A 23,708-nucleotide genomic window follows, 5' to 3' on the forward strand; every position below is an offset into this window, starting at 1 on the left:
CCACTGAATGCTGTTGCAAGCACAATCTTTCTCATGGATCTAATCTTTGCAAGGATCAAATTGATTACAAAAGTCCTGCCCGTACCACCTGGAGCATCAAGAAACATCATGTTTTTGTTCATTTCACCTTGTGCTTCCAACATTGCCATGAATGAATTGTAAACTTCTCTTTGAGAATCGGTCAGTTTTTCTTGCATATTTTCTGCTTGTAGGGAAAGTTCTTCAAGATTATAAGTAACTTCACGTTGATACTCTCTCGCAAGTCTTTCATCTCTCCCTTGCGTTGGTGCAGGTAATCCATAGCTTGCCAATGGTTGACCGCACATAAGGAGAACTTTTTCTTCAATTAGACAAAGAGTTTTATTGTAGATGTCCTCATTAAAATCTGCTTCTGGATTGTTAACTTCTTGCCTGTATCTGTGAAGAATGTCTTCAGATATTACATCACGAAAAGCCATCCAGATCTCAAGAGGATTTCTTGGCTCACAGGCTGTTAAAATTATCACAAATAGGCTTCGCAAATTTGAAGGTGATTGAGTGGCACTTGCCTCTCCTACTGCTTGATGCAAGTGATGGTCATTTTCTAGAAGGCCTCGAGCAAGGCACGCTGCTCTGTATGTTTCAAACACCTGACCATTGTATGCTCGCAAATTTTGAAATGAAGTTGGACCAGCAACCTCATTGAGCAACAGGCGTAAGAAATAACACTCCCCTGCTTTTGGACTAATCGTGTAGATTCTCCCAATGCATGGTGCCTTCCATACATCATCATTTTCAGTACCTTCAACTTGTACCCCACGCATTCTTCTCATCCATTTCTTTGTCGATTTGTTCCAAGTGTAAAACTCAGGGACTTCTGCGTATTTGAGACCCCTTGCAAAGTCATCCTCATGGCAGAGTTGAAAAAATGCTGTCAAAGTTGTGGCAGGCGGTGGACCTTGGGCTCGTTCCAGAGCAGTATCAGCTGAGAACATGACACACTGCCCATTTTCAAGATGAACAGAAAGTTGTACAATTGGGGGGAAATGTTCATAGATGGGATGTTCCAATATCCTCCAGGCCACCTCTGAACTGCCGACATACCTTGCATTCTGGAACTGCTGGATCTCATCCACAATGTGACTTTGTACTTGGCCTTGTTGGTTAGCTGCTCCATCAGTTCTTTGTAGTTCAAACACTGCTTGATCACATCCTTTATTCACGTATTTGAGGACATATTTGATGCTTTGGATCGAGCTGCAAATTTCTACGTTAATGTGAGCGTTGAACTGCTGAAGGAGGACCTTGTTGTACGGAACAATCCACTGGTTTGTTATTTCTTGATTAACATACCGACCATTTCTCTTCATCCTTATTGTACCAGTCTGGCCTCCATCTTCTGGTTTTCTTCGCCTGTACTTGGGGTAAGAGTCTTGGCCTTGCTCGGTACACTGAAGAAATTCTTTTGGGTATTTTTTGGAACATTTGTTGTCAATCATACATGGACAATTTGGATTAAATGGTCCACAAGGTCCATGCACCATATGTGCCATCACTTTAGCATGAAGATCAGGATCTTCCTCTTTGTCAGGGATCTCTGCAGATATGCAGAGATCCATTTTTTCTGGTAGAAGTTTGTCCTCTGGGGCCTGCCAGGTGAGGATGTGTGCATGCGGCAGTCCTCTTTTTTGATATTCAATACTGTACAGGAAAGCCCTCAGCCTGCCAAATCCTCCCTTTTTAATAAATTCAAGTAACTTTTTTAGCTTCTGCCTGAAAACCCTGGCAACAATATCTGGACGATCCTGAGGGTCTTGCCCTTGAAGACAATTTTCTGTAATTTCTGTCCACTTTGGATTTGTTGTGAACGTGATGAAGAGGTCGGCTCGGCCCATTCGCCGAACATATGCCATGGCATCACTTTGACGCTCAAACATGTATCGAGGGCCTCCTGTATAAGTTGCCGGAAGTACAACTCGTTGACCAAACTGTTCTGGATTCCCATCCTCCCTAAGAATTGAATCTCTCAAGTTGCTATAATTGTCAGCTCTCAGGGTCTGTTGCTCACGCCTCAGGAACTGTAAACGTTCTGTTTCAATCTTGCAGTATACATCCACCAGCCATTGTTGAAATAGCCTTCGGTACCAGAGAAAATAGTTTCCAGGCCGAGTCATTAAATGGTACGAATAAAATTGCTGTTGGGTAACTTTTCGCCCATTGGATGCCTTCATGTAGATGTTGTAAGATGGAGAACCATAGGGGTACATTAACGGGTACATTAAAGTATCGTAGAGGGGATGTAGTTCGGAGATCCATTTTAATGTATCATTTCTAAAACGCAAGACAATATCCCGGTTAGCAGTTGGTTCATTCTCCATTAATATTCCAATCTCATACGTTATTGTTGGAGCATTGAATCGCCGTGGATGCTCTTCTTGCGGCCTTCGGTCTTCCCTTATGACAACTTTATGTTCTACCAAGTGTTCTTCTTCAATCCTCTCCTTTGTTGTTTTCAGCTGACAAATAAAGCTGCTGTTCTCATGTAAAAATTCAGTCAGACTTTGGAGAATGTCTCTATTGAGTCTACTGTCACGTCCCCGATTATGTAGTTCCTCTTCCAGACTATCCAAGAAGTAGACTTGAATAAACTTTGCTGTTTCATCTTCAGGTGGTAAAAGACTCCCAATCTGGTGGCAAACCTGGCCTCGAATTCTAAAAGAAGGATTCCACCCATGTACTGCCGCAATTTTGTGACCAAATGATGTCATTGCAAAACAATTGTTATAACAGCATAGATTTTGCAGAAAATCTTTAGAGATGGGACCATTGCCGGAGAGCAAATCTTGAAGCAACTGAGGCAGTGGTGGAAAGCTATCAAGCACAACTTTGCCAGAAGGACAACAACAACCAGGGGTTTCTCCTTTAAATTTTACAGCTGAGCAATGTTGACATACTTTGTCCATTTTTCCTATATCAGCTGTAGTGAGAGAGTCATTTTTGTTGTAGAGCAATCCTTTTCTATTGCAGTGTTCTATTTCATGGTGTCTCAAAGCAGTCATTCGTTGTCTAGCTGCCTCGTTTTCTGTCAATTGCTGGGGCAAAGTCATACTCTCTCTCCATGCAGCCTCTCGTTGTTGCCCTTGGTATAGGCGAAAGCTTCGTTGGGTTTCCGATTCATTCTGATGTCGTTGAGCCACTCTCAACTGACCTTGTGTACGTCTACTTACCTCATATAATTCATTCGATCGTAATATTGCTTCTCTTTCCAGTGCATATATTTGCCTTTCTTGAATTTCATCTTGTGATGAATTTAACCGCCTTACAGCATGTCTAGTTCTGTCAGCTTCACGTTGGGTTTCTCTTTCCAAATCTGACAGTCTTGCTCTCCTTTCTCTTTGACGTATCCTGTTAAGTTCTAGACGTCTTTCTCTATCTGAATTGTTTTCATTGGAGCGAATTGCAGCAACTCTTAGTCTATTAGCTTCCAATCTTTCCATTCTTTCTTCCTCACTTTCGTTTCTACTTCGTTTGGGTGGCATAATTTCGGTTTTAAACGGAATTGTTTAACGATATTAATGATTGTAAATTAATTAAGCGTAAAGGAAATGTATACTAACTGAAATGGACGAACTATAAATAATATTTCTGAATAGTACAATTATAAACAATTATATTGTACCTATTTACTATGCCTCCCCACGGGACAGAGTTAGACACCAGGGTCGTTTTTTAACGTGGAGAAAAGGTACAAAAATAAAAATTGTCTCAGTCGTGAAGGATTTCTCCTCCACCGAAAGAGAACAAGAAAATGAAGTGCAGCATCTGAAGAACAGATACTACACTTTGATCTTGACCAAAAGGAATGAATAAAAGCGACCTACGTGTGACTCATTACTTCCGGGTGTAAACGTCACAATCTAAAAGTAATAATTAAAAAAAAAAAGTAAATGTAAAATAAATGTAATACCAACTTAGGTTAACTAAGTAAACAGTACAATTAAAACAGTTCTATTAAAACAAATAATTACTAAGATCTAGGTAATTGTTAGTCTTATTGTTATGGTTTTATAGAAAAAATGTGTAAAAAAAGTTCTGCTTTTGTGAGTACGTGTATTTCTCTTAAATTACATAACCTTTTTATTTTATTAATTATATCTCTTTTAAATTTATATATTTTGTTAGTAAACTGGAAGAAATTCAGTTGAATAAAACCTTGTTCGTGTTCTTTACGTTAAACTCATATTTTTATAAAAGGTTCATCCGGTTTAAAGAAAGCGCTAAGTTTAAATAAGACTGGAAATAACTAATTCAATATATAAATAGAAAAATGAAATAAATATAAGCTTTAAGTCTTAAGATAGTAATAATCAAAATGTAATAAATTATTTGTAGTTCAAATCTATGATAAGACAGGCTTTCGAAATAGGCTCGACCAGAAAGATTAAATTGGAACGAAATTATAATCTCCGTGCCATTTTCAAAACAACCCCACAAAAATAACGGTATCCTGCAGTTGGTTAAATGACAATGGTTGTAAGAAAAATGTAAAAGAAAATGCGCTTATCTGTTTATTTTGACCTGTTTTATTTAATTAAAAAAACATTGGCTATAACTGGAAGAGAGCGTTATGTTTTGGGGGTTGTTTAAAAAATAGAATGGAAATAAAGTTAGTTCCGTTTTAATTGTCTTTAATTGCGGCAAGAAGCGCTAACAAAATCGAAAAATCACTGTTTACATTCGAAATGTTAACTTTTATAGGTTTACAGGTTTGCTGACAAGGCTGGGGGTGTTTAATACAATTATTTTACTAAATTGATTTTTTTCATTTAAAAATAAAATTATTTCTTTTTTAATAAAGTTTTATTTTAAAATATTTGTTTTTGTTTATTTATATAAAATTACGATAGTTGAATTGTATTCTTTCAATTATATTGGCAAGTAAAATATAAAAGATTAAAACGGAACGAAATTGAAATTTCCATTACATTTTCAATACAATCCCAAAACATAAAGCTTTCCTCGCCAATGAATTGTTTTGATAATATACGTAAAGTGAAATAAATCGAATATAAAATTAAATGAAAATATATTAAATAATTAAATGTTAAATAGATTTTGTAAATAGTACAGTTGAAATGATTAGAATATTTCCAATATGTAATAAGGTCGAGGTAATTAGTTAAAGAGATTTAATATAATGTGATATGCAAATGAGCATAAGTCATTCGATATGGGGGTGGTTTGTAGACTAGTATATAAAGAAATTAGGCATAGATTCTTATGTCTCCTATAACAGAAACATCCTAAAATGGGTTCTAATGTTTCTCTACCAGGAGAGATCTACCCTCTTACCTCCTTTATATTTCGTTGATGATGGAGAGCTGTACACACAGACAGAAACACACGAACCCTATTACTTTATAAAAATATAGATAGATACATGGTGAGGCAAAAATTAAAACACATTTTATCTACCTCATATGGATCCATGATTCTGTGTACTTAGAAGGAGGGATAACTCCCCGGTAAACATCCCATCGCCATTTTTCCAACGTGTAACTGAACGCGATCATCGGTATCTTCTCCAACGCTTGGTACATGAGCAGGTTTATGTCCGTTTCTACAAAAAACAGATGCCAAAAATAATCGACGGTGAAGACATTCCTGTAGTTGTTAGTCAATTTGGCTAGAGACGATATAATGTTGGTTTGCTTACTTTCGGTTTTAAACAAACCGGAAACAGTGGACATATAGAAATAAGGCGTACCCCTACGTATTAGTAGTGATAAGCGATACCATCGCATGAAAGGAAAAAGAAAAACAAACATTTTTGTGGAGGTGATTTTGCAAAATATCTATCTATCTATCTATCTCTATCTATCTATCTCTATCTATCTATCTATCTATCCATCTATCTATCTATCTACCTATCTATCTATCCATCTATCTATCTCTATCTATCTATCTATCTATCTATCTCTATCTATCTATCTATCTATCTATATCTATCTACCTATCTATCTATCTATCTATCTACCTATCTATCTATCTATCTATCTATCTATCTACCTATCATTCTATCTATCTCCTACTATTACATAAAAGGAGTTTTGTCTGTGTGTCTATTAGCTCGTTCCCTATGGAATCGAAAACGGCTGGGTCGATTTTTATGTAATTTTACACAAACACATGACCAAACTTAACACCTTACACAGCCTAACATCACAAGTGCATATGAGAAATTTTTTTACCACACAAGCCGAAAGGCCCAACATATAAAATCAACAGTAGGTTCTTTCATATGATAGGAGCGTGTTCGAGACGAATGTTTATGTTATAAAAAATTCACAGTGATACTTGACTTTCTATTTTAAACTTTAATTTAAACCATTATCACCGCACAACCATTAAGGCAAGGCATATAAAAGCAACAGTAGGCTCTTTGAAATGACAGGGGCGCGTCCGAAATGAATGTTTAGAGCACAATTGAAACATAATACTTAAATTTTACATTTTTAACTTTAATGCCAGCCGTTATATAGAAAAATGATTTTATAAAATCAATATTAGGTTCTCTACAGTGCAATGTAGACTACAATGTATTGTGAATTTAGCCACTGCAAGAAACGTGAAGCTTCCCCCAGGGGCATTGCGATGCGTCTCCAATCAATCGATTTGATTGAAAAAAAAAATGGGCTATTTCATCGATTTCGATGACAATAAAAATATGGGAAAATTGATCATCATTCAATCCCGGGCAACGCCGGGTAACCCTGCTAGTCTGCAACAATAATAAAATTATTAAAAGATATGGAGTTTGCGTTATTCGTAGCAAGTCATTTGTCAGTATACAACTTACTCTTACTGGCATCTAGTGACACAAGAGAAAGACAACAGAAGAATCTTTTAGGCACTTCGGATCAAGTGAAGATATGTGCTCGACAATCACAAAACCAACTGCTGTGCTAGGTTTATTTTTTCGTCTTTTATCTTCTCTCTTCGGGAACACAAAATGCCTTCGATAAGTTTCCAGGCTTTTTTTGTACATGCATCTAAATTTGTTGTTGACTTTTGTAAATTCAGTATTTTATTGCTATACATCTTATGAGATGACTGACCAATTTTTATGATTTCAGGTTCAAATGAACAGCTACAGCAGAAATTGGAATACACCCTACTAAAGCCTAATTGTCACAGCTGGTCAATTTCAAAAATGCAATCTTGGCGTGAGGACACTTTAGAAAAATGATATGATAACTGATATATGATATGAAACATGATAATGCAAGAACTCTTATTCATTCTTTCAATGTGGCCATACCATCGAAGTCTCCTGTTCTGCATACATAACCCTATACAGTCCTAATTTTAGATTCTCTCTGAGGTTATCGAAAATAATCTTGTCTTGATACCTTGACAGAATTCAAAATAGACTTCATAGTCTAGTGGAGGACACTCTTTTCTCTTCCCTGCAACCTCTTTTCCACAGAAGAGACGTCATGAGCCTGTCTCTGCTTTATCGTTATTTTCTGATTACTGACCAATTTTTTATGATTTCAGGTTCAAAAGAACGGCTACAGCAAGAATTGTAATACACCTTACTAAAGCCTGAATGTCAAAATTAAATCTAAACGTTGCATTCAGTTTCAAACCTGCTTTAGGCCGTAAATATCTTTAAAAATTGAATTACAAGATACACTTTCTAACTACTGTTTCAGCCAACACGTGCTCTGATGAAGGCCAGGGGATGAGTTGGCAGAAACGTGTTTAAACAACAATAACTATGAAGATGGAGATGACAGTCTCCAAAAAGTAATTACACAAATTGTAAAGTCTCATCACAAAGGATTCCAAAAAATAAAAATCCAATAATATATATCTCTAGGTATTATATATTATGATCGGAGGATAGACACTACGCTAAAACCTCCGAAAAAAAGTTAATTACTGTGAGAATAGTCCTGATGAGGAAAGAACATATACTACGCTAGCCTTCTCAAAGGAGGAGTTAATTCATAAGAGGGTTTATCATGAAAGCTAAACAGATAGTATTTTTACAAAGCAGTCATCACTTATCAAGGCCCAGAGGCCACTCGAGGATAAGGGTTAATAAGCATACAGTGATCAGTGGGGCAATGTCATACTACACTATCTTCCTGAATTGAGCATTGAAGGATGGCACAATAATCTAATTTATAAAACTTACTATGTCTGTCTGTCTGTCTGACTCCATATTTCTAAACTTTATCTCTCCCGAAACTAAAATGATAAAGCTTTTTAAAATGTGTTACCGTAGTTATGAGGTGGTGCGTCTTTGGTTAAACCAAGTCGTTGCATGTGTTCAAGCGACAAGGAAGACATCGTAATGCTGTCACCGACTGCCTCATCAAATGCTGGATTAGCCGGTCGACGGTAAATATCCGGCTGATCCCGGTAAGCCATGTAATAAGCCAAATGACCCCTCTCATGGTGCCCGACTCTCCAATAATAACTTGTCGAAACGTTTCCCGTACACATTTTCACCCTACAAGGGAAAAAGTGCAAAGTGATTTTTATCGAGAATATAAAAGAAAAAAAAACACACAAAAAATAACACAAAAAAACACAAAAAAACACACAAAAAAACACAAAAAAACACACAAAAAAAACAAAAAAAAACACACAAATAAAAACACAAAAAAAAACCAGGTGCCTGTTATGTATCATGGCAAAATTAGTGTAAAATTCCAAAATTCAAAAAAAAATTATCCAGTAGAAAAATAATTACGAGTTTTATCGTAGTGCGATTAATTTTGTATGGCAAATTGACTTATCTCCCTTGACTTAAATCGACTTAAATTAACGTTACCGTGGATTTTTTTTTTTTTTTTTTTTTTTAACAAATTGACTTAAACTAAGCGACCGTCGTTTTTAAATAGAACGTTATCGTGGATGAATTTTTCTCAAAATATTGACGGAAATTAAGCCGCCACTGTTTTTAAAATAGAACGTTTAAGTGTGTTTCTGTTTGGCCAAAATCAATGTTTTTTTTTTCTGCACATGTAAAAAAAAATAGCAATATAGCAAACATAAAAGTTTGTGAAATTATAAGTGATTAAATTGTAATTTTAAACTATGGAGTGGCCGTCAGTTTTTTTTTTTTTTTTTTTTATTATAAATATACAATTCGATAAAAATCATGAATGAATATAAACCGCTGTTAAAAACTGGACATTTTCAAATTCGTGTAGCGAACTTTATTCGTTGTCTTAATATGCAAATCAGTTCACACGAAATCTCTCTACCGAAGAGCAAATAAAATTTAATTTTTACAAAATGAAAGCATCTGCTTTCATCTCGTGAATTGATGTTAACATTCCTTTAACCAACAAAGTCTCATTCCAAAATAATTTTTGCTCAGTCAGTAAAATAATTATGCCTCTTTTGACTCACTTTGGAGTTTGGTCCTGCGTGGATTGCATATACATTTAACGTGTTTGGGTTTGCGTTTCTATACACAGAGATTTGACTAATCTTGTCTTTGATAACATTTATTTGTTATATATTTGTTTTTTTACAACCTTTTCGAATTTATGTGGCCAGTAAAAAAATCTATGTGTATAGTAAAACAAACCCACGTGTTTTTACTACGTTTGTAAGATCGCAGATACAAACAAAGTAAAGAAAGAAATAAAAATTCTTTTTTAACACAAGTCGTTTATTGCCGTTTTTCTTCCTCCACATCTCGACGCCAGTTTAAAAGTCTTTCGCTGCCACATGTCCATCTCACCTGGTTCGTTGTTCTCTTTCTTTCTACCGAAAGCTGGCCACATAAGCCTGAAGAGTCCTAGAGTGGATGAAACGCGGAATATTCAGTGTAGCTTAATCGCCATATATATTTTATAAATTATTATATATACAGGGTGGTCAAAAAGTCAGGTTACATTTTAAAGAAAAACGATATTAGCAATACACGTATATTTAAGTACCATACATTGAAATATAAAATGAAACAAACATGAAATATGTTTATTTTGTTAATTGTCGTCCATTTCTCTCTATCAATCGCTGGAAGCGATTAACCACTGATTGTGTAACACGTGTAATCATGTCAGCTGATATCCGCGCAATCTCCTCTTCAATAAATAACTTTAAAGACACTATTGTATCAGGCTTCTTGCCATAAACGCTATCCTTTACATAGCCCCAAAGCCAGAAATCAGGAGGGGTAGTTTATATATTACACTCAAATATTTAAACAAATAAAATTAAACGAATAGAGATTATAATGGATCATATTGTTTTTTCTACCTTTAACATGTTACCTGACTTTTTGACCACCCTGTATATATATCTATATATCTATAAAAGTGAACGTGTCTGTCTGTCTGTCTGTCTGTCTGTGTGTCTGTGTGTCTGTCTGTCTGTGTACATTTCCCTACGCAATAACTCTGTCAATTTTTAGTCTATAGACTCGAAATTTGAAATACCGGGTACTGAGATTTGGGAAAATCGATGTGACGGGCGTCAGCCAGAAATTTGGCTGTTAAGGGGTCAAATTTCAACGATTTGACCTTTAAGAACTCTACCAAACTCCTCCGGCAATTTTGGGTCTAGACACTTGAAATTTTAGATATAGGTTCCTTGAACATGGATCTAACTTAATAAAGTGATTTGAGCCCGAAACAATAAATTTTAAGGGGTCATAATAGGGGTCAAAGTTTTAAAAAATTAACCATTTTTTTTTTTTTTTTTTGCTTTTTTTGCACAGCATACACCTCCAAACACCCGAGCAACGCTGGGCACCCCTGCTAGTATATATATATGTTTGAAAGCTGTTTAACCTTGAAAACTATCTAAAACATTTTATATAAATTTATTTTCGTAGTTAATTGTTGGAAAATTATTTTGTTAGTCATATAATGTTAGTCATATAATGTTAGTCATATGCAATCGTTGAACCTGCGTCTCGAACTAACAATAGTTTACGTTTTCAGGATCATCAGTTTTTTCCCATGAAATACTGTTTCGAGGCTTTAAATAACAAAACAGTATATTAAATTATGTCTACCCAGCAGTGTTAATTAAACACCACCCCCCTTAAATAAAAACAAAAACAAAAAGTATTCCGGATAATGAATCCAATTTTTTTTTTTTTTTTTTTTACTCATGATTTATTATGCTAAACTATTCATGTTATTAAAACTCTTTTTCTTACCTGCGTCATTATTCTTTGTTCCCAAAAAAGAAACAATTATTTTTTTTTACAAATCTACTGCACTTATATAATTCGGACGAATATATATATATACTAGCAAAAGTACCCGTCGTTGACTGGTTCAAAAACAGCCTACAGAAAATGGACTCTGATTTATGAAAGTATGATAGGTTATGAAAAGGAAGGGTCGAAAAGAGATAGCTTCAAATTTGAAGGTATCAAAGCCAAAGCAAAATATGATGAAAGTAAAAATAAAATACATAAACCCCATAATTTATTATACTATACCTGTTCACACTGAAACACTTATCACAATATTCTGTGGATCTATATTAAAAAACCTTGTTAAACTTTGTGAGATATTTCCATTCTATGGAGGCTAGGCGCGAACGCAGACCCCACAATTTTATTATACCATCCCTATTTAAGTTGAAACATACTTATCAAAGGATTCTTATGTACATCTATATCAAAAACCGCTTTTTTTAATTTTTTTATTTCCATACTTTGTGGACCAGGCGCGAACGCAGACCCCACAATTTTAATGAACCACCGTTCTGCCAGATCAAACATACCTATTACTGTGTCTCGATGCATCTCCTATCATTATATGTAATCAGTTTTTTAAAATAGTCAACCATATAGGAGCATATTAGTGACCACACACACACACACACACACACACACATACACAGCTTTATATTATATATATTATATATATATTATATATATATTATATATTATATATATTATATATATATTATATATTATATACATGATATATATATATATATTATATATTATATATATATATTATATAATATATATATTGATATATATTGGTATATGTGTGTGTAAGCTGCATATTTTAGGGCAACACTATTCGATCTTTACCTGAAATCTCGTCTTTTATGAAAATCAAACGCTGTCGGGTGGCAGTCCATTAAACTATTAGCAGGTTTTTCAAAGATGGAATTTCTCCAGAATTCGAGAGGCATCGGATCCAGACCAAGGGACACATAAAATTCTTCGGATTTCCTCTGCAACTGTAGTGGGTCGAGATTCTGCTGTTTAATGATTCGATCAATATTTGGGTACTTTGCGTCCGGAAATGGTGCCACTAGATCGTATATATCGCTCCAAGACTGTGCCCACATGTTTCCTGCAAATGACAACGTTAAAAATAAATCAGGAATCACTTTTTTAGATGTGGCAGTCAGTTGGTTCTTCAGTATCAGCCTGAAATGGCGAAGAGGGACTCGGTTTGAGTCCATCATGAAAAAACACAACAACACAAAAACAGTTCTCACACAATCAACAAACTCAGGAACATTCATAATACAATACAGCAACTATAATCAATTCTACATCGGAGGGACTCAATGGTTTCTGAAAATAAAAAGGTATGAACACCACAGAAGGGGGCACAAACAATAAACTCCTGAAGCATGATATATAATCAATGACGTGTAGTAAGCAATAAGAAATCGCATAAAGTGTGAGATAAACAATCGGAGCGTGAAATCACAAAAAGTGCAACATATACGATCATACTTGGCCGAACATATGTCATCACATCAATTGTGCCATTAATAATCACATAAAGTTTAATATATGCACCATATGTCATTGTGCCATTAATAATCACATAAAGTTTAATATATGCACCATATGTCATTGTGTCATTAATAATCACATAAAGTTTAATATATGCACCATATGTCATTGTGTCATTAATAATCACATAAAGTTTCATATATGCAACATATGTCATTGTGTCATTAATAATCACATAAAGTTTAATATATGCAACATATGTCATTGTGCCATTAATAATCACATAAAGTTTATTATATGCAACATATGTCATTGTGTCATTAATAAGCACATAAAGTTTCATATATGCAACATATGTCATTGTGTCATTAATAATCACATAAAGTTTAATATATGCACCATATATCATTGTGTCATTAATAATCACATAAAGTTTCATATATGCAACATATGTCATTGTGCCATTAATAATCACATAAAGTTTCATATATGCAACATATGTCATTGTTCCATTAATAATCATATAAAGTTTAATATATGCAACATATGTCATTGTGCCATAAATAATCACATAAAGTTTATTATATGCAACATATGTCATTGTTCCATTAATAATCACATAAAGTTTAATATATGCACCATATGTCATTGGGTCATTAATAATCACATAAAGTTTAATATATGCAACATATGTCATTGTGTCATTAATAATCACATAAAGTTTAATATATGCAACATATGTCATTGTTCCATTAATAATCACATAAAGTTTAATATATGCAACATATGTCATTGTGCCATTAATAATCACATAAAGTTTAATATATGCAATATATTTCATTGTGTCATTAATAATCACATAAAGTTTAATATATGCACCATATGTCATTGTGCCATTAATAATCACATAAAGTTTAATATATGCAACATATGTCATTGTGTCATTAATAATCACATAAAGTTTAATATATGCAACATATGTCATTGTGCCATTCATAATCACATAAAGTTTCATATATGCAACATATGTCATTGTGTCATTAATAATCACATAAAGTTTAATATATGCAACATATGTCATTGTGTCATTAATAATCACATAAAGTTTAATATATGCAACATATGTCATTGTGTCATTAATAATCACATAAAGTTTCATATATGCAACATATGTCATTGTGTCATTAATAATCACATAAAGTTTAATATATGCAACATATGTCATTGTGCCATTAATAATCACATAAAGTTTCATATATGCAACATATGTCAGTGTTCCATTAATAATCACATAAAGTTTTATATATGCACCATATGTCATTGTGCCATAATTAATCACATAAAGTTTAATATATGCACCATATGTCATTGTGTCATTAATAATCACATAAAGTTTAATATATGCAACATATGTCATTGTGTCATTAATAATCACATAAAGTTTCATATATGCAACATATGTCATTGTGCCATTAATAATCACATAAAGTTTAATATATGCAACATATGTCATTGTTCCATTACTAATCACATAAAGTTTCATATATGCAACATATGTCATTGTGTCATTAATAATCACATAAAGTTTAATATATGCAACATATGTCATTGTGCCATTAATAATCACATAAAGTTATATATATGCAACATATGTCATTGTGTCATTAATAATCACATAAAGTTTAATATATGCACCATATGTCATTGTGTCATTAATAATCACATAAAGTTTCATATATGCAACATATGTCATTGTGTCATTAATAATCACATAAAGTTTAATATATGCAATATATGTCATTGTGCCATTAATAATCACATAAAGTTTAATATATGCAATATGTCATTGTGCCATTGATAATCACATAAAGTTTAATATATGCAACATATGTCATTGTGTCATTAATAAGCACATAAAGTTTAATATATGCACCATATGTCATTGTGCCGTTAATAACCACATAAAGTTTAATATATGCAACATATATCATTGTGCCATTAATAATCACATAAAGTTTAATATATGCAACATATGTCATTGTGCCATTAATAATCACATAAAGTTTAATATATGCAACATATGTCATTGTGCCATTAATAATCACATAGAGTTTAATATATGCAACATATGTCATTGTGCCATTAATAATCACATAAAGTTTAATATATGCAATATATGTCATTGTGCCATTAATAATCACATAAAGTTTAATATATGCACCATATGTCATTGTGCCATTAATAATCACATAAAGTTTATTATATGCAACATATGTCATTGTGCCATTAATAATCACATAAAGTTTAATATATGCAACATATGTCATTGTGTCATTAATAATCACATAAAGTTTAATATATGCAACATATGTCATTGTGCCATTAATAATCACATAAAGTTTAATATATGCAACATATGTCATTGTGCCATTAATAATCACATAAAGTTTAATATATGCAACATATGTCATTGTGCCATTGATAACCACATAAAGTTTAATATATGCAACATATGTCATTGTGCCATTAATAATCACATAAAGTTTAATATATGCAACATATGTCATTGTGCCATTGATAACCACATAAAGTTTAATATATGCAACATATGTCATTGTGCCATTAATAATCACATAAAGTTTAATATATGCAATATATGTCATTGTGCCATTAATAATCACATAAAGTTTAATATATGCAACATATGTCATTGTTCCATTAATAATCACATAAAGTTTAATATATGCAATCACATTAATTATGACATAAGGCAACCCATTAATTGTAGAAATGTGCAATTAAATAAAGCCTAACATTTACATAATATGAATTTAGTTTCAACTCATCACGAAAAACAACAAGTCACGAGATTAACAAACTCAGGAATATATATACTAAAATAATGAAATTGTAATAAATTCTATATTAGAGTAATCTATCACCACCTCCAAATAAAAGCGTATGAGCATTACGAAGCTATCAAGTTCCCATAAAAATCATTTATTACAAAAAGAAAATCGATGTAATGAGACGTCAGCAATAAACTCCTGGAGCATGATATAAGAAATCACATGGAGTATGACATAAATAATCGTATGAAATATGGAATGCATAATCATATGGAAGGCCACATATGACATCTTGTGAAGTGTTAATCCCATAATGCATTACATAAACTATCACATGGAGTGTAACGTGACGATCACAAAAAGTGACAGAAGCAATCACAATAAGAAGAGTTAAGTATGGCATCACTTTAACTGTTAAATAAGCAAATTAATCCCCCCTCTCTCTCTCTCTCTCTCTCTCTCTCTCTCTCTCTCTCTCTCTCTCTCTTTCTAACTCACTCACTCTCTCTCGCTCTTTTCTCTCTCGCTCGCTCTCTCTCTCTCGCTCTCTCTCTCTCTCGCTCTCTCTCTCTCTCTCTTTCTAACTCACTCTCTCTCTCTCTCTCTCTTTCTCTCTCTCTCTTTCTCTCTCTCTCTCTCTCGCTCCCTCTCTCTCTTTCTAACTCACTCATTCTCTCTCTCGCTCTCTCTCTCTTTGACGGACCAGCCGTTGCACTTCACGTTGCATATACAACATAACCTAATCTTACGCTTTTATACGTCCATAAATCTTCTAACCACCCCAACTCAATTATAAAATCTATAGTACCATCTGTCTCTAGAAGAATTTCTGCTCTTTCTGCTGATAAAAAAAAACTTTTAATCAAAATGCTACTTTCTTCAATAATGCCTTATGGAACTCAGGACACAAGGAAAAGATTAAATACAACAATTATGCTCCTCCTGCATGCCGCCTTGCATCTGTAATCACACACAATATGACTCGTAAGAAACCAGTTCAAATAACAAGATCTGGCGCTATCAATAACAATGAACCAGTCTACATTGATAATCCAAACCAAAATACTAATCGTAATACCTCTAACCCACCCAGTCGCATCAGGAGAAAGAAAAATATTTGGTTTAATCCTCCATTTAGCCTAAATGTAAAAACTAATATACCTAAGGAATTCTTCAACATTGTACAAAACTCTTTCAAATACCCACACAGATATAGTTCTATTTTCAATAAAAATTCAATCAGGACTTCTTATTCAACAATGCCTAATTTAGCACAAAGAATCTTAACATCTAATAACAAAAAAATAAATCAGCCCAAAAAATTCCTTTCCCAATTAAACCCAAAACTAACTGCAATTTTAATAACAAACATCTTTGTCCACTCAATAATGATTGCATCCATAAAGATGTTATATATTTTTGCGCTATTACTGAGCTCCCACGCAATCCTCCCATAACATACACTTATATTTCGTCTTCAAGTTATTCTTCTTCCCATCCTCTATCTGATATAGTTACTAATCCAATACACCACTCGAGCAGCCCCTCCATCTACAATCATACAACTAGTAATAATAATAATAATAATAATAATAATAATAATAATAATAATAATAATAATAATAATAATAATAATTCTCCTAACAGTCATCCTAACACTAACAACACTCATTATCCCCTCCAAAATAGTCCTCATACAGACATTGTCCCACCATTTGTTGAACACTACAAACAAAATTCAAACTATTTAACTAATACAAATCAGCAAATTAATATTAATACAAGACCTCGAGCTTTTAATAAAATACATACATATATCGGCGCTACTTCAACATTAATTAAGAAAAGAATATTAAACATTTCTCTTTTAACAACCATACTTGTAATGATAACCAAGGAATAATAACCAATTTAATTAAAAAACTTAACTCTAACAATACCCCCTTCACAATCAAATGGACTATCATAAAAAAAGTTAAGTCTTATACTCCAGGCTCTAAGTCATGTCGCCTCTGCACAACCGAAGCTATAACTATAATTACTTCCCCTCAAAGTAACAATATAATAAATTCTAAAAATGAACTGATCTCTTTCTGTAAACATAAGTTCAAATTTAATTATGGCAATTTTGAAATTACATAGTTATTACTTTTACCTTTTATATAGATATAAAAAAAATTTTCTTTAACTTTATCGTTTTTCTACATACTTCTTAATACTTTATGATTTAATAATCCTTTATTTTAATTCTTTATCTCTTCTTTGCATGACCGGTTATTTATCTGCATTTTCTGCTTTATTCTTTAAACTTTCCTATCTAATATATCAATCTACCCACATTTTCATATCTTGTATGTATATTTACTTATATTTTACTATATGCATCTACTTACTTTTTTTCTTGCTTTTTTCCTGAAGTTGCAAATACCGGCCATCCTCTCCCCTTAAATAATTTTTATTTTATTTTTTTATTTAATATTTTATATTTTATTGTGTATTTTTCATTTATTTATTTATTCTTTATTTATTATTTATTTTCTATTTATTTAATAATTTATCTATTTATTTATTTTCTATTTAGTGTCTTCTAACAACTCTTGCTGACATTTTTTTAAGTCATGACCTGTACATTTCAGTTGACCTATATTATTTTGCCCTATATATTTTTTCGCGCCTTTAACATTTCCTGTCTGGGTCATTTTGACATTTGTTTCCCTTTATTTTATATTTTATATTTAATTCTATTCATTTTTTCTCTCTCCTCTTTTTCTTCCCTGATTTTTCTTATTTATATTTATGTCTCGGAATTAGAGTGAAAAGCATATCTTATTTTTCTTTTATTATTATTGGAATCTTTTCCTTTTTTCCTTGTACACATTTTTGTGAATTATTCCATGGATTTCTGCCTTTGGATTATTATGGACCATCTTCTTCCAATTACGGGATTTCCTTGGATTTTACTTGTGCAAATGGAAATTCAATTAACTTCTTGAAGTTATACATTTGGATTTTACCGTCACTGGATTATTTATCTTCCACCAGACTATCCATTCATGTGTAATCACCTTTTTCTTCACCATATTCCCTCTGCTTCACTTTTTTGTTTTCAAGTAAGATCTTTAACTTACTTGTTGTTTCATCAAATACATTTGCATGCAAAATCCGATCCCGCATTTTGCTAATTCCTACCCTCTGATGAGAAGGAAAGTATTTCTTCGAAACTCCGCGGATTAAGGGCTATCCACTTATCTAGTGTTTCCCTTTCAGATTAAATATGTTTTAACTCATTTCAAAGTGTTTTTAACATGTTTTATTAACTGTTTGTTCGTATATATATATATATATATATATATATATATATATATATATATATATATATATATATATATATATATATGTGGAAGTTTTTTAACCTTTAAAACTATAAAAATACTATTTAATTTTTATTTTTTTATCATTCGTTAGAAAACTATTTAGTCAGTAAGTCATCGCCTGTATTCACTGCATCAACTTGCTTTCGAATTCACTATAGTACCAATAGTAATTTAAGGGATCATCAGTTGTTTACCATGAAATACTGTTTCGGAGATTCATATATATATATATATATATATATATATATATATATACATATATATACATATATATATATATATATATATATATATATATGTATATATATGCGTGTGTGTGTGTGTGTGTGTGTGTGTGTGTGTGTGTGTGTGTGTATTTTATACTTCGTAGAATACATATTTTCTCACAAAATAAATACTTAGATAATGCCTTAATCCGAATCTCTTCCGGTTGGACAAGATTCACCGGAAGTTTGAAAATCTTTTCTTCTCGTAAATTTTTGCTTCAACTAAAACTCAATTTCAAATCTTTCGATGCTTCTTCCCTTATAAGAGTGAAAACCTAAAATATTGAATATCATTAAAACAGAAAACAACGATATCTATTGTGATGTCGAATTTAGTACCATATCCAAAACTTACGAAAACTGATAAAGTAGAAAATTAATTATTAATAAAAATAGTTTTCGGAGAAATTTCAAGTTGAACAGCATGGAGTCAGGGGAAGTAACTGCAATTTGTTATAATTAATGGTGGCTATCACTGAATCATGGATTCGTCAAAGTTGTATGGAATAATGCAGTAAGAATTTACTAACTGCAACATTACAATTAAGCAGATAATATTTGTTTTCGACTTTCGATTTTCGTTCTAATACCGATGAAGCACCACATCTTTTATATGATAATACAAGCTCACGACTTTTTTTTTTTTACACAGTGATCACCACTTAACAAGGCCCGGAAGCCACTCAGGGATAAGGGTTATTGCAAGTACATTACGTTAGTGTGGAGATTTGATGAAGTGTTTACTTACGGGGGCGGTTCATTAGGAATTTGTTAACGTTGGACTTGAAGACATCCAAGTTGTAGTCCGGTGGGAAGCAGGCAGACGGAACAGAGTTGCACAGGCGTACAGTTCTAAGAAAGAAGCTTTGTTCATGGAATCCGCGTTTTGATTTAGGCATAGATATAGAGTGGGGGACATTTTTCACAGTGGATTCAGCTAGACGGGTGTTTTTCGTGAAAGATTGGCGGGGGGGCAGAGATTGGAGTTCAGACAAGCACCTGCCATGGAAATAACGATAAAACAAGGATAGGCTCGCAACGTCTCTTCTGTGAGAGAGAGGTTGCAGAGTAGAGAAAAGGGCATCCCCCACTAAGCCACGAAGTCTATTTTGTACTCTGTCAAGGCAGGATAGGCTGTTTTTAGCAGCTCCTGCCCAGATATGGCAGCAGTATTCCATCCTTGGACGTACTTGGCTTTTATATAGATAGAGAATTGCATCAGTAGTGAGATATCTTCTAGAGCGGTAGAAGGATCCCACCATCTTTCACGCGACCTTGGCAACAGACTTGATGTACTTGTTCCATTTCAGATCAGGAGTAAAGGTCAAACCCAGAAGCTTGTCAAAACAAAACAAGTCTTTTATATAAATGAAACAGCAGATTTATGTGTGCTTAATTGTGAAAATATTTAACCGATAAACTACTAACATACTGATCACACAACACTGAAGTTAACAAGAAATAGTATTCTTACACTAAGGGTGGTTTACAACGAGTAAAATTCTCGTTCATATGAATAACGCGTACAGAAATATGTCAGCAAGTTAAAATGCAAAATGTTCATTTCGACATATTTCTGTTATTTTTGCGCATGCGTAAATTTAATTCATAGCTTCGAGTGGTTTAGTTTGAAATCTTTCTTATCTATATGTCGATAGCTCAAATGGTAGGGAATGTTCTTGGAGCGCTAAATGTTTTGGTTTCGATCTTAACTGATGGTAGCCAAGTCATTTTTTTATTCAATTTAAAAATTAGTTCTATATATTAGGTACAATATAATATTTAACAGACAGACCCGACAAGCTGCAAAATCCCACCCCCACACTGTAGAGATCCCTAGATGTAAAACATCTTTCTACTCCAGTAGTTTCTTCCCCAGAACTGCTAGACTTTGGAATTCCATTCCAGGTCACTGCTTCCCCAACTGTACTGACATGCATAAGTTCAAGTGCAACGTGAACCAACATCTCGCTGCCCTAATCCCTACATAGTACCCCAGTAGATGTTTCCCCTGATAGTAGCCCCCTACACCAAAGTGGCAATGTGCCTTGTTTGGGGTGAAAATGTAATTAAAAAAAAAAAGAAAAAAAAAGACCTGGCTTTATTATAATAAATACGAATTCTGCATGAATTACAATATATTTAAGCGTATTATACGACTGGGCAAAGCAGGACGCCTCCCGATACTCCTAAAAAAAGACGACAGCTCATCATGCCAATAATATACCATTACGGGTTGTACTTGTCACTCCTATCAACAGTTAACGCTAAAAGTATATAACCGCCAAGAAATATCTAAATCAGTAGACTAAAACTTTGCGTCTTTACAACTTGGTTCCATAATGAAAAAAAAAAGTTAAGATTTGACCATATCGTTTCAACTTGACGCGATAACATCACGACAAGACGTAACTAATCGAATCCTATCTATGGAAGCCGAGACGAGCAGTAATTAATTAATGAAAATCTGTTTAGCGGGATGATCACATTTTTGTCGCGGATTCTTCGTGTCGATTCTAATGTAATCAGCTAATTGCATTAGTGATGCGAGCTGACGCGGAAACTGCCATCAAAGTCGGCAACAAGTCAATAAGTATGTTTCGCTTTCTTCTTCTTCTTAAAAGATAAACTGTTCACAAAAATGTAAGACAACTGCACTCTGAAAGTGCACACATACGCCAAAACTTAGGAACTGGTGAAGAAGGTTAACGTTTTTTATTTGTTTTGTTTTTTTTAAGTATCATCATTTCAAAGACTATACCTATAGTCAAAACTCGATGTCCGCTTTTACAAAGAGCTAACATGTTGAAAGTGACAATCATGTCATCTGTGCGAGTGACGCCAAAGATATGCCAGTCCTATTTCTTCCAGAGAATTAATCTAGAGAATCACGTGAGAATTGCGTGTCTGATTGCATCAAATATCAATAAGAACGAGAGCTTCGTATACGACTAGAAAACATCCTAAACCAAAACTGAGCCAAAAATAAGGCTTCATATAGGGACATGTATTGAAAATTGACGTGATTTAAGATGGCTCAAAACATGAAAACCTCTGATTGGTTCTAATCCTCTGAAAATCCCCAACCGTTTTAGGTTATATATTAAAGTATATATCTTGTTTCATATGTTTTTGGTATAATTATAAGGGTATGGTTACAAAACATTGGAAGGTTATATAATCATAAATGATAAGAACTGACCAATCTGATGGAACCACGCTCTGCTTCCAGCCAATCAAAAACCAGAATCACTCCATAAAATATACTGATTCCCTGAGAATTGCTACGCCTAACTTTTAGTGTTCACACGGGGAGGGGGACATTTAATCTTCGTTTTCGTCTGCAAAACTTTTACAATTCAAACCCGCTCTGGATTGATACTGCCATTCTGTTTGGAATAACATCTCTACAGGGCGGAATGGTAAGTTTCTCGTTCTACAAAAACAAAATTACAGCTTTATTTAATAACTTTTATTGACAAAAGCAATTAAGATAACTTAACTATGGAGTAGAGCTGACATCTATTTAATGTAGCCGCCTTCAGCCTCAATTACCCCCATGATACGGGTTTGTAACTAAAAGCATGCCTTTTCTACAAGCACCGGCGGGAGTTCGGCAAATACTCGACGAATTGCGGCGATCAAGCTGGCTTTGGTGTCGTGAGATGTCATGATGTTGATGTTCTCAACGTATGACCAAACGATGTGGTCCAGCGAGTTCAGGTTGGTAGAGGAAAGAGTGGGCCAGTGAGAGTAGGGTATAAGACCATAGCACTCCTTCTAAAGCCAAGCCTGCGTCTCTTTGGATTTGTAGGCTGGTGCCGAATCCTGCTGCAACACCCAGGGCATGCCAGCGGCCATCTGATTGCCCCAGGAGATAACCACACTCTTCAGTACATCCAGATACACTTTGGTGTTGACTTTCAAACCGACTTTGAAGATGTGAGGTGGCATGATGTGGTCCTAACTTAACACCACACCAAAGACCATGACTGTGGCCGGAAACTTTGTTTTCATAACCCTGGGCACGCCCTCAAGTGTCGAAACGTCCGAATTTGCATTTTGAAGGTGCTGGCAATGGTCCTGTTGCCATAAACTGGATCGGTAGAGAGCATGAGTTGTACAGTGGCGCGTCTCCGCTCTCACTCGATGAACATTGCGTAAGTTTTGTTGGTTTTTTTTTACACAGTGATCACCACTTATCAAGGCCCGGAAGCCACTCAGGGATAAGGGTTATTGCAAGTACATTACGTTAGTGAGGAGATTTGCTGATATGTTTACTTAGGGGGGCGGTTCATTAGGAATTTGTTAACATTGGACTTGAAGACAACCAAGTTGTAGTCCGGAGTTTCAGAAATGATAGAAGGCTCCTATCGCTCTCTGCATTGTACACAACTGATCAACTAGTAGATGGTCTGCAACAAAAATAAACAAAAAAGAAAACCGGTTTTCATCAAATGGAAATGGAACCATGTCGTCTTTTCTA

General features: G+C 33.8%; 1 protein-coding gene across 2 annotated transcripts in view; it reads right to left on the reverse strand.

The window, feature by feature from the left end:
* The window catches only part of LOC145259738 (angiotensin-converting enzyme-like), a 69,805-nt gene that overhangs the window by 15,135 nt on the left and 30,962 nt on the right, over nt 1-23,708 (reverse strand). For both annotated transcript variants that reach the window (XM_080117438.1, XM_080117437.1), the window contains exons 7-9: nt 12,071-12,338; nt 8,271-8,503; nt 5,455-5,599 (exon numbers count right to left, since the gene is read on the reverse strand). In XM_080117438.1, the coding sequence (XP_079973564.1) occupies nt 5,455-5,599; nt 8,271-8,503; nt 12,071-12,338 (646 nt within the window). The remainder of the gene's footprint in view (nt 1-5,454; nt 5,600-8,270; nt 8,504-12,070; nt 12,339-23,708) is intronic.

The sequence above is a fragment of the Euprymna scolopes genome, chromosome 35, assembly GCF_053919585.1.
Source record: "Euprymna scolopes isolate OS-2025 chromosome 35, ASM5391958v1, whole genome shotgun sequence".
NCBI classification, from domain to species: Eukaryota; Metazoa; Mollusca; class Cephalopoda; order Sepiida; family Sepiolidae; genus Euprymna; species Euprymna scolopes.